Source organism: Emys orbicularis, chromosome 10 (genome assembly GCF_028017835.1).
Source record: "Emys orbicularis isolate rEmyOrb1 chromosome 10, rEmyOrb1.hap1, whole genome shotgun sequence".
NCBI lineage: Eukaryota > Metazoa > Chordata > Testudines > Emydidae > Emys > Emys orbicularis.
Window position 1 is genome coordinate 86,859,465 of NC_088692.1, and position 12,538 is coordinate 86,872,002.

The 12,538-nt window shown below is 45.1% G+C and overlaps 1 protein-coding gene across 2 annotated transcripts in view; it reads left to right on the top strand.

Moving 5' to 3' along the window:
* Positions 1-1,549: 1,549 nt before the first annotated feature.
* The window catches only part of PIAS1 (protein inhibitor of activated STAT 1), an 84,643-nt gene continuing 73,654 nt past the window's right edge, over positions 1,550-12,538 (top strand). The window contains exon 1 of one of the 2 annotated variants that reach the window (XM_065412133.1): positions 1,550-1,590. In XM_065412133.1, coding sequence (XP_065268205.1) covers positions 1,567-1,590 — 24 coding nt within the window. In that variant the 5' untranslated portion in view covers positions 1,550-1,566. Of the gene's footprint in view, positions 1,591-6,105; positions 6,131-12,538 lie in introns of those variants that run through there. The other variant, XM_065412136.1, reaches the window with a different exon arrangement.

A 12,538-nucleotide genomic window follows, 5' to 3' on the forward strand; every position in this document is an offset into this window, starting at 1 on the left:
GAATTACAAACTGTGATTTATTCCTGCATATATTTTACCTGCTTTAATCTCTCAATAGCTCCCACTTCTTCTTAGCTAATAACCTTTAGTTAGTTTACTATAGAACTGGCTACCAGTGTTGTCTTTGATGTAAGATCTAGAGTACCAGTTGAGCTTGGGTAAGTGACTGGCCTCTTGGGACTAGGAACAACCTGATGTGCTGTGATTTTTGGTATGTGTCCTTTTATCATAACGTCCAGTTGGTCTGGGTCATAAGTAGGGCCCTACCAAATTCCCGGCTAGGAAAAATGTGTCACGGACCGTGAAATCTGGTCTTTTGCATGCTTTTACCATATACTATACAGATTTCAGGGGGGAGACCAGCGTTTCTCAAACTGGGGATCCTGACTCAAAAGGGAATTGCAGGGGAGTCACAAGGTTATTTTTTTGGGGGGGGTCACAGTATTGCCACCCTTACTTCTGCGCTGACTTCAGAGCTGAGCGGCTGGTGTTGGCTGGGCACCCAGCTCTGAAGGCAGCGCCCCGCCAGCAGCAGCGCAGAAGTAAGAGTGGCAATACCATACCATGACACCCTTACTTTTGCAGTACTGCCTTCAGAGTTGGGCGGCCGGAGAGTGGTGGCTACTGACTGAGGGCCCAGCTTTGCAGGCAGCAGCGCAAAAGTAAGGGTTGCAATACCATACCAGGCCATCCTTCCTTCCTTCTGTGCTGCTGCTGGCAGCGGTTCTGCCTTCAAAGCTGGGCTCCCGACCAGCAGCTGCCGCTCTCCCGCTGCCCAGCTCTGAAGGCAACGCCGCCACCGGCAGCAGTGCAGTAGTAAGGGTAGCAGTACCGCAACCCGCCCTACAATAACCTTGTCACCCTCCCCTACAACTTTCTGGGGGTCAGGACCCCTACAATTACCACACCGTGAAATTTCAGATTTAAGTAGCCAAACACATGAAATGTTCAGTTTTTAAAATCCTGTGGCCGTGAAATTGACCAAAATGGACCGTGAATTTGGTAGGGCCCTAGTCCTAAACTAGACTGACAGGAGCGTCTAAGGCAGAGGTGGGCAACCTTCGGCACGCGGCCCATCGGGGTCACGCGCTGGTGGGCGGCGAGACATTGACCGTCTGCAGGCACGGCCCCCCCCGCAGCTCCCCGTGGGTCTTCCCTCCTGAGGACTGTTCAGGATTTAACCCTTTCCTCCTCCATCCCCGCACCCCCTGCCCTGTCTCCCCAATACCCCTCCCCCATCACCTAGACCATCCCACCCCTGCCCCCCCCGTGTCCTCTTCCCCCCCCCCCCACATGCGTTGCCCCCGGCTCGGGCTGCGGGGCTGTTGCACTGCGGGGTAAGGGGCCGGGCCCTGGCCCCCTCGCGGGCGGGAAGAGGCGCAGAGCTCCGACTCCGGCCCGGCTGCGGGGGTCCAGCTGCGGGACAGACACGCGGCGCCCCCCGCCCGCCAGAGCCGGGGGGAGGGGGGGCGGGGACAAAATGGCGCCGTGTGATTCAAACGCAGCGCGGGGCGTGCGGGGCGGGGTCCCGGCGGGGTTCATTGCGCCTGCGCCCGGAGTTACAAGATGGCGGACAGTGCGGAACTAAAGGTAAAGCGCAGCTTCAATTCCCTGCGCGATCCCCCCTCCCCGCCCCGCTCGGGTCGCCCGCGCCGGGCCCCTCTGCGGCGCCGGGCTCGGCGGGGGGCGAGCGGCCCCCCGGGCCCTGCCTGCTCCTGGGGAGGCTGCTGCCATCGCACCACCCCCCCCCAGCAGCAGGGACTTGAGGGGCCAAGTCTGCTGGGGGGACCGGTCCTTCGTCCCCGCCTGGCTGGAGCTGCTCCCCCCAGCATCGGGGGAGGGGGCTGCCCTTCCCCTCCCCTCCCCCATCTGCCCCCTCAGCAGCTGCCTTCGGCCTCCTCCGCCTGTCCCCACAGCCCGCTCCTCTCAGGGTGGGGAGCTGCCCCTCCCCCGCCCCTCCTCAGCAGGGGCTGAGCCGGGGGGGGGGGTAAATCTGTCCTTTGCCCCTGACCCGGTCAGAGCTCCCCCCCTCCCCAGGCCCCCCTCTTCTCATCGGCCGGGAGGGGTGGCGGGAAGCTGCCCTGCTCCTCCCCTCAGCACAGCAGCAGGGGCCGAGGGGGCTAGGCCAGATGGGGGGGGTGCTGTCTTTGACCCCCAGCCCTCTCAGCTACTGCCCTCCCTCCCAGCGGCCGGGGTGGGGGGAAACCCGAGCCCCAGAGACCGTGCCCCCTGCGCTGCTGCACAGCCAGTTCTGCCCCCTAAGCCCTCCCTGGGGTGGGGGTCTCGAAGGGCTGGGATAAGGAGGAAGCTGGGGCTCCCCTCACCTAGGATTAGTGTGTCCGTCCCCTCAGCCACAGCCCCCAGGGTCCCCACTCCCATCGTGGGGGGCCGGGGGCGGATTGTGTTGTTGTAATCACATTGTCTTCATGCTCCTGCTGCGACTTTCCCCCTCCCCCAAATAGATGCAGTGTCTGAAGGAGGTAGCTTATCCCTGCACCCCAAATATCTAGCTCCCAATGGGGAGGAGAGGGAGACCATTTAGTGCTGTATGAAGGGCTATAGACATGGGGTAGAGGGGCTCTGCCTCAGGAAGTAAACACAAGTGGTGGTGGTGGTGGCGTGTAGTAACGTTGGTTGTATTTTCCTGGAGGCTTTGCTCAGCTAGAATGCAAATAAAAAGGCTAAAGAGAACCAAGTGAGTGATTTAGTAGTGATTACAGCAGGGTGCCTCTCTCTCTTTCAAGTATCAGAGGGGTAGCTGCGTTAGTCTGTATCCACAAAAACGATGAGGAGTCCGGTGGCACCTTAAAGACTAACAGATTTATTTGGGCATAAGCTTTCGTGGGTAAAATCCCACTTCTTCAGATGCATGGAGTGAAAATTACAGATACAGGCAGAAATACTCTTTCAGTGTCTCACTGGGGAGGGAGGAGGCTTGCCAGTGCCATAGATCCTCCTCTCCATGCTCACCCTTCCCCCATCCCTGAGCACTTAGAAAAGTTTTTAAATGGACCCCTATGGAGAGATGCTTTAGTTAGTACAAGAGGGGGAGGGAATCTGGGGGATTGGATTGCTACGTATGTTATGATGAGGCTGGAAAAGGAACTGTCCTTTAATATCCCTGAATTGGCAGCCTCCCTTGCTTTAGAATTAAAGTCCCCAATTGCTCTCAGAAAAGGGGGGATAGAAGGAAACCAAGGTAGTGGGTGTTCCCTCTCTTTAGGAGAGGAAAGAACTTGGAGAAAGTAAATAAGGTGTTGTTTACTCATAACCCAAAAATAGGGGTCACCAAATGAAATTAATAGGCAGCAGGTTTAAAATGAACAAAAGGAAGTATTTCTTCACACAATGCACAGTCAACCTGTGGAATTCTTTGCCAGAGAATGTTGTGAAGGCCAAGCCCATAACAGGGTTTAAAAAAGAACTAGGTAAATTCATGGAGGGATATGTCCATCAATGGCTATTAGCCAGGATGGACAGGGGTGCAAATCCATGCTCTGAAGTGTCCCTAGCCTCTGTTTGCCAGAAGCTGGGAATGGGCAACAAGGAATGGATCACTTGATGATTACCTGTTCTGTTCATTCTCTCTGGAGCACCTGGCATTGGCCAGTGTCGGAACATTTGACTAGATGGACCATTGGTCTGATCCAGTGTGGCCGTTCTTATGAGAGAACCTTTCCTCTCTCCCCTCACTTAGATGTGCCTGTCTCTGAGTTTGATAACTTGAATTAGAGAGATTATTTAAATGAGAGTTTTAAAGTCTCATTAGAATGCATATTTGCAACCAATCCTTTGAGAGATTTCTGAAAAATCCGCTCCAAAATGAATCCTAAAATGAGGTACTTGGTATGGGTTCAAGTATCAGAGGGGTAGCTGTGTTAGTCTGGATCTGTAAAAAGCAACAGAGAGTCCTGTGGCACCTTTAAGACTAACAGACATCATGTGTGGGCATTCACCCACAAAAGCTTATGCTCCAATAGATCTGTTAGTCTTAAAGGTGCCACAGGACTCTCTGTTGGTGTGGGTGGATCCTCTCTCAACCCCAGTGCTGTGGTCAGTCAGAGATCATCATAGGTTTGAGGAGACAGTATAACTTTATTTGTACAACACATCCAACCTGATATTTGTAGTAGTAACAAAAGAGAGAAACCAAACACCTTGCTCACAAACTTAGTCCATTTTTTGTATTATATCAAGTTCTCTCAAAAGCTGCTGTTCACTCTGACTCTTTAAAATAAAAGTAAAGTGCGAATAACTTTGAGGATCAAAATGGAAATCTTATATGTTATGGAATGTATATGTATTTGTTTTCCCCTTTTCTTTCCTCCAACCCCTATGTATTTCTGATCAGCATGAAGCATCATGAGGTCCGCAGTAAGAGGTTTTAGAGTATATAACATGTAATGTTTATTATGTGTCCGAGGGAATTCCCTTTCCTTAAAATGTCTGTCTTTTCCCTCTTAGTGTCCATCTAGTTTTTGGGTGTATGACCCAAATACATATACTATATGTATATAGTAATTGTAGGAATTGTATGCATTGTCAGGTTGTCAAGAGTTTTTGTGTTTTTAACATTCTGTGCCTGTTCAGGAAGGCGATTAGCTTCTTTGGGGTCTGTGTATGCAGTGATGGTGATTCTCTGTGCCTGTTGAAAATGAATGAATCCTGTTAATATCCTCCACTGCTTCTTGTTTTCAGGGGGATCTTGCGGGTGATATTGCATGAGACCTTAGGAAGCCCTCCCCCCCAACCTTCTACAAATTATGCCATCTACATAATATTAAAGATAAAAGGTTGAAGTTTGTTTTCCCTGCTTAACTACTTAATTCATCTTAGTGTAGAAAATACAGGAGTGCATGTTGCTGACTGACTCTAACAACAGTGGGCTTGGTTGATATGTTTAGTAGTGAATGTGAATGTTTTTTAGGTTGGTTGATTTGGATGGATTGAAAAATTTGCCAGCCAGCCAGAAACTGATACCCAAGATTTTTTTTTGGATGGGTGAGAGGTGGCAGGGAAGGGGGGAGGAGGACTAGGATACCTCAAAGGTCTGATACATTTGACACTCCCATCCTTTGCCATCTCGGAGCCTCCTGAGACTGTGTTTTTGGAGAGATGGAAGGGGTGTTGTTTTAGCTGCTGAAAGAAAGGGTAGGAGGACTTTCCTACTGTTTCTTCCCTAGCTTCCCAGTTGCTGTCAGCATAGGGCTGTATTTGTATCCATTATTCTTTCCCATCTCCTGTCTTCTGTGTCTATTTTTGCCTTCCTCTCTCTTTCCTGTTTGTTGGCCTTTTCCCATGCCAGCCTCTTCTGCTGCAGATCATTGCTTTCCCAACCAGCAGCAGAAAGAAATTGAGAAGATTCTTTTCAGTTTCACTGCTGCCTTAAGGGTTCTGAATGATAACTGTGAAACTGACTAGTGGCTTGTTAATTTCACTCTGATGCTGCTTAGGAAGGCCAGACCTGAGAGGGCAACACTGCATTGGTGTACATTTGCAAGATTATATTTGTAGCTATAAGGGTTAATGTTGTAATTTATAAACAACACCATCTTATAGTCTTTACAAATTGAAGGACTAGGGGCTCCCTATTTGCCATGGAAAGCTTTCCATGTGCCAAGGTCAAATACATTTTTTTTCAGGCTCTATTCTCCCCGTTCATCTTTTTCTTTGAATGTTGTGAAACAAGAAACATCAGGTGATATCAGATCTGTTTACTGAGTTATGGGTAGATTACACCTTGGGTTGTAACCCTCCTGAGAAATCCTATTATTTAAAATGCTAGATGGAGCAAATCTTTACAGGAAGTGTGTTAACAGTAAGGTGTCATATGTTATGTTTGAAGTTAGGTGAAATAAATATATTAAGTAAGAATATACCCCAAGAAAACAGTTTTCCTCATTCTATATTTGAAGTTAAAAGGGGATTTACGTGAATGAAAACTCTCAACCAGAATTTAAGACACAAATTAAAATTTCTGTTTGTGAAGTGAACAATGAGTTCCTTTAGCATTTTATTTTTATCAGGCAAAATTTTTGTCCTTTTCTCTCATCCACAGACCAATTAAAGGACTACCATCAACTTGAAATCTAGTAAACTTAAACAAAACACCAACTTAAGTAGTTGCAAGGTATCTGCCTCTGAGCGTCTCATACCAATTTTTGTCTTGAGATAACATTTTCCTGTCTTGTTTGTGTGAAGGATCTACAGAATTATACAGAGAAAACAGTGACCTTGATTAAATATTTGGCAGCACTATATCTATAAAGTAAAATTGGAAAAAAATTAGAACTATTTTTCTCAGTCACTTTTACTTGTAATAGGTACAATTTTTAGACAAAAGTGTAAAGCATACATTGATGTCCTATTTCCTAACTAAGATGTAAAGGACTGAAATATTCTACATGACTTGACCATTTTTGTGTTGTTAGGAAAAACATTCATATAACATCAAATGTCTTTTGCAAATCTTGGGCATAGGATTACCATATTTCTTGGTGTATTAAAAGTTCTGAATAAATTGAACCAGTATTTTGTTTTAATCCCTTCTCTATGAAACATGGTGGCTTTTGAAAGTCTATTCTAGTCTGTTTTACTTCCCTAACTCTAAGAAGAGATGTGTGTGAATTTTCCTATTCTTAACTACCCGCCCCCCCATCTCCCATACAACTGCATGCAGACTCTAATTTATCTCAAGGTATGCTATTTAAAGCTCTTTCTAATTGGAGGATGTATACTTGGGTGATTAAACCTTTCCTTCAGTATTTCTTCCATCTCTTTAAATTGGTTATTAGATTGTTCTGATCTTTGCCTGGTACTCAAGTCGTTTGGTAACCATTACACAGTTTTGGATAATCAATTGTTATACAGGGATCAAAGAATAAAAAAGAAAAGCTTGTACTTTAGTATTGTCTGTCTTGATGTTGTCCTAAGAAGCTGGTTTGGAAAGCGCATGCTGGGAGGTTTCCTCCTTTGTTCTCTCTCATTTTTTAAAAGTGCCTTTGGGTATTGAACAGATCCCTGGTGTGTTCCTTGTTGGATACGATTTCTATTTTTAAAAAAAGTGAACCAAGAGTTAGAATAAAATACATAATAGCATTAACACAAAAAATTGAGTGGGTACAAACTGATTTAAAAAAATTCAAATAGGAAATACTCTTTTGCTACATGTAGGGAATGTTATAATGGGGACACATTAGTAGCATAGCTTTCAGGTAGTAATAATAATGATATACGGGTTTCCTAGCAGTGGAAGTGCTGTATGGAAGTTAAGTTAAATTGCATTGTCAGTGCTAATAAACATAAGCTACCTATTTCAATGTTAGATTAGAATTTTATGTACAGAATGTTTTTATGACCGGCATCTTTACTTTATCCTTTTATATTTTGGCTTGCACGCTTCTGTGCTTTTAAGTTTGTCTTTCTCACTTGTGAATCAATAGATCACATTATTTTCATACTGTACTTAATTTTGCCAGCGTCAGTAATGTATTTGAACTGGGTATCTTTCTTTAAGCTTTTACTCACACTGGAACTGCAAAGATCAAATGAATAAAATGGGCGGCTGTGCATCGTTGTTCCACTGTAAAAGTCCACCCACAGCATTTCATTATATTGCATACGTATAATGTGCACATACTTGTGAAGAGCTCATACTTCAGTAGAGGCCATCCTAAAGTATTTGCAGAGAGGTATATTATTAGATTCCAAGGGCAGAAGGGACTGTTGTGATCATATAGCCTCACCTCCTGTATAAAAGAGGCCAAAGAAGCTGCCCAAAATAATTCTTAACGCATACCTTTAAAAAAAAAAAAAAAAAAATCCCTGTGATGGAGAATCCACCACAACCTTTCGTAAATTGTTCAAGGGCTTAGAAACAGAATTTTTATTCATGGACTTTTGAGGGAAGGAGGAGGAAAGGTGTAGAAGCCAGTCATTATTTATAGTAGTTTAATAAATGCTGATGAGTTATTTTTTTGCATGAAACTTCTAGTTTATTTCCCTTTCGATTGTACAATCAAGATATCAGGTGCTATGGTAATACAAATCATATGATTATTAAAAGATTAGAAGGTGTTTTTTTTTTTTTTTTAAAGTACAGGTAAAAGATATCTCAGTTAGCCTTACTCTGTGGGTCGGGGTAACCAATTATTTTTTGTCAAGGTATTGTCAAGGTCCATACAAAACAATAACAATAATAAATAAATAAAAAGATATCGCAGTCTGTTCAAAAGTGTCTGGAGGTCCGGGTCTGGCCCATGGTCTGCCTATTGACTACCCCTGCTCTAGGTTGATTTTCCCCCTTCCCTGACTTTTTTAGAGGACAGAGAGAGGGTTCCAGCTTATTTGGCCATTTGTGAAAAAGGTTGTGGGACAGACATGTCAGGGAATCTTTTTAAAGGGTATCCCATAAAGCAGGATGTATACACAACAAATAGATACTATGCCTCTTCATTCTTAGCAAAAAACAGGTATTTGTTAGTCTTTTAATTTGATTTGTGTGACATGAACTCTGACCTGCCTTTATGTGAAGCGTGAAGATAAGTGCAGACTTGTCACAACTGTGTTTAGCATGGTTGTTTTAGTCCCTGTAACCTGTTTTTATAGAGCCCAACATTTTGATTAATATTTTCCTTAGCACCAAACCCCCAAACTTTTCAACAATTGAGGTTTAAGTATTTTGTGTAATTATTTTGAAATACCCTCATCCCTTCCATTCCCTCTGAGTTGTTGGCCTCTCTATTTCCTTAAGTATCTCTTGTAATCCCTGTTTGCAATAATGCTTATGAGTCCATAGCAGAAACTACTTTTCATGCTGTGAACCAAGGACTTCAAAAGGGTTATTTTGTGGGGGAGGAGAAAGCACTCTGGAAGTTGAGATCACCCAAGATCCCAGAGCGTTTGTGACGGAAACCGGTTCAGCGCTCTACTTTCCTTTCACCTCAGAATACTGGTATTCAGCCCTTTGGCTCTGTTTATAGGCAGAATTTTTTTCTGCACTTAAACTTGTATCAGAAATGCCTGTGTCTCTCTTTTGCCTGTTACTGCTGCGCTTTGGGTGCTGTGGCTCCAATGCAAGACATTGAGGTGCCTTTCTGATTTGAAGGCTCCTCTGTATCTGGGTGTATAGAAGGGAATCAAGACCTTATGAGAACTACAAGGCTGATGTAGAGTGTAAATGTGGTTTTGTCTCATAAGGGTGCCACTGAGTACCTGCTATACCTTTCATACTTCAAATGCCTGACCTACTGCTGTTCATTGTGAGTAGGAACCTTGATTCCGATTTTTGTAGACACATCTGAATTTTAACCAAAGAGAAGCTTTCCTTTTGGGAAAGTGCATGGTTTGGCTGGCTACTTTGACACGTGCTTGCACAGTGGAACCCTAAAGAATCCTCTTGATAAAACTCAGAATTTGCCTCTGACTCTCAACCGTTACAGCTCTCAACAGTTGTCTACTTTTGGAATTTCAGTCGTCTTCATCAGTCGACATAAATTAGTCTTTTTTGGCTCTCGTGCTTAAATATAATGACTGCCAAAAAACTTGATTAATGCAGAGTTGAGGTTGTCTAGTGCTGTCTCAGAACACACAGGATGCTAAACTTAAACCTTTGAAAACAAAAAAAATACAGTTTAAAGCAATGTCTCCCATGGCATGTCTCCACACAACTTTCACTTTCAAAGGGGTAGCCGTGTTAGTCTGGATCTGTAAAAAGTGACAAGGAGTCCTGTGGCACCTTATAGACTAACAGACGTATTGGAGCATAAACTTTCGTGGGTGAATACCCACTTTGTCAGACGCATGTGGTGGAAATTTCTAGAGGCAGGTATAAATCTGCAGGCAAGAATCAGTCTAGAGATAACGAGGTTAGTTCAATCAGGGAGGATGAGGCCCTCTTCTAGCAGTTGAGGTGTGAACACCAAGGGAGGAGAAACTGCTTTTGTAGTTGGCTAGCCATTCACAGTCTTTGTTTAATCCTGAGCTGCTGATGTCAAATTTGCAAATGAACTGAAGTTCAGCAGTTTCTCTTTGGAGTTTGGTCCTGAAGTTTTTTTGCTGCAGGATGGCTACTTTTACATCTGCTATTGTATGTCCAGGGAGGTTGAAGTGTTCTCCTACAGGTTTTTGTATATTGCCATTCCTAATATCTGCCTTGTGTCCATTTATCCTTTTACGTAGGGAGTGTCCAGTTTGGCCCATGTACATAGCAGAGGGGCATTGCTGGCACATGATGGCGTATATTACTTTGGTGGATGTGCAGGTGAATGAACTGGTGATGATGTGGCTGATCTGGTTAGGTCCTGTGATGGTGTCGCTGGTGTAAATATGTGGGCAGAGTTGGCATCGAGGTTTGTTGCATGGATTGGTTCCTGAGTTAGAGTTACTATGGTGCGGTGTGTGTGGTTGCTGGTGAGAATATGCTTAAGGTTGGCAGGTTGTCTGTGGGCGAGGACTGGCCTACCTCCCAAGGCTTGTGAAAGCGAGGGATCGTTGTCCAGGATGGGTTGTAGATCACTGATGATGCGTTGGAGAGGTTTTAGCTGAGGACTGTAGGTGATGGCCAGTGGAGTTCTGTTGGTTTCTTTCTTGGGCTTGTCTTGTAGCAGGAGGCTTCTGGGTACACGTCTGGCTCTGTTGATTTGTTTCCTTATTTCCCCGTGCGGGGACCGCATTTGCTCCAACCGCTCAGACAGAGACCAACACCTACAAGATCTTCACCAAGCATTCTCAAAACTACGATACCCACACGAGGAAATAAGGAAACAATCAACAGAGCCATTCATGTACTGCTGTGCATCCTCTGCTCTGCATTGTTTACTCCTGGGGGAATTTTGCACCACTGCACGTACGCAGAATTCACGTCCCCTGCAGATTTCTTTGCTTCCTTGCAGAAAAATGGCTTTCTGACAGGGAATCAAAGGGAAGCTGTAAGAGCAGTCACGCACCATTCCCTAGCAGCGCAGGTACATCGTTTCAGGCACCTGGAGCAGCCGGTGGAGAGGTAAATCACCTCAGGGCTGGGGACACCCCAGCCACTGGCTCCTACCCTGAGCCGGGATCAGCTGCTAGTCCTGGCTGGGCTGGTGGCAGAAGAGGATGGGACTGTGTGCAGAATTTTTTAAGTTTTTGGTGTAGAATTTTTAATATTTTTGTGTAGAATGCCCTCAGGAGTAATTGTTTATCGGGGGGAGGTTCTACCAGTCTGCTTGCACACATCAGAGGGTACCACAGGGCTCAGTTAGGGAACCAAAGGTGATGCCTCAGGGAACCCTTAGGCCAAGGATGAACAGGTATTAACATCTGGCAAGTCTTTGGGGGTTTGTTTGGAGTAAGTGAAGTGATCGAGTGGAGGTTAGGCGTAGCTAGCTTGTGTTCACTTGGCCCATCCTAAATGTGATTTTTATCCTGGACCTCTATGTGCTCTGAAAGGAAACAGTTTTGTTTTCTCTGACAGATGAGTTGGGGCAGAGAAAAGATTGTGTGTGGGTGTGGTGTGGGAAACATTAGCTTAATTCTCCTTCCTGGTTTTCAGAGGTTTAAGTTTAGCCACCTTCCATGTTCTTAACACACATGAGGCAAGGCTAGACAACCTTAACTCTGCATTAATGAAGCTTTTTTTTGCAGTGAATTTCCCTTTTTTTCTGAGGCAGTGGCGGTAGTGAAGGGAGCATGACTGAGGGACACAAGGGGAATTTCTGACACATCACTTATCTGTCAGGTATGCCTTCCTCCTGGCCCCACCATGCCCCTACTAAGCCTGCAGGGGCCACTAATGGGAAGGAAGGTGGTACCGATGGGCTGTGAGGAGTTTATCTGCCAGGAGGAGACAGCGAGGGAGAGGGGAGATGACTCATAGCTAGGCATGGCAGAACTTGATTTTTATATTTTTTTAAAATAATTTTGCTGGATAATACCGATTTTTATTTTTAATCATTTTTCTATTTTTATCTTTAAATTTTCACAGTTGCAGGGAATTGGGGGGGGGGAGGCAGACAATTATTTAATGACAGTAGGTGTTCAGATTCAAAAAGTTAGTTTTAAAACTTAAAACACAAAGTATCAACATCATGCTAAAATATACAAAGTAAATATCCTTAACTCAAGCGTTTAGTTATCAAGCGATATCTTTCTTACTTTCCCTAGCTGTGAATTTCAGTTATCGATGGAAATATCCTTTTGGTCTGTGTGTGTGTGTGTGTGTGTGTGTGTGTGTGTTGAAATTGATGTTTATCAGCACTTTTACAGATTAAAAATCTAATCCTTCTGAGCCTACTCCTAGTCCTCACTCCATTTTTGGCTGGTGTGTGGGAAAGGCTGCAGTACACCTTTCTGCAGAATGGGAGGCTCACAGAGGTATGAAGTATTTCATTCATCTCAGTAGGGGTTCTCCCTCCTCCCCTGATCTCATCACTGAATGCCTGTTCCCAGCTCCCAGCACAGACCTGATCCGTCATGCCTAGCAGGAGAATTGATCCATGCATAGCAGGAGTTCAGTGAGCCTCTCCTGTCACAGAACTGATTTGTCCTTGCTGGGTCC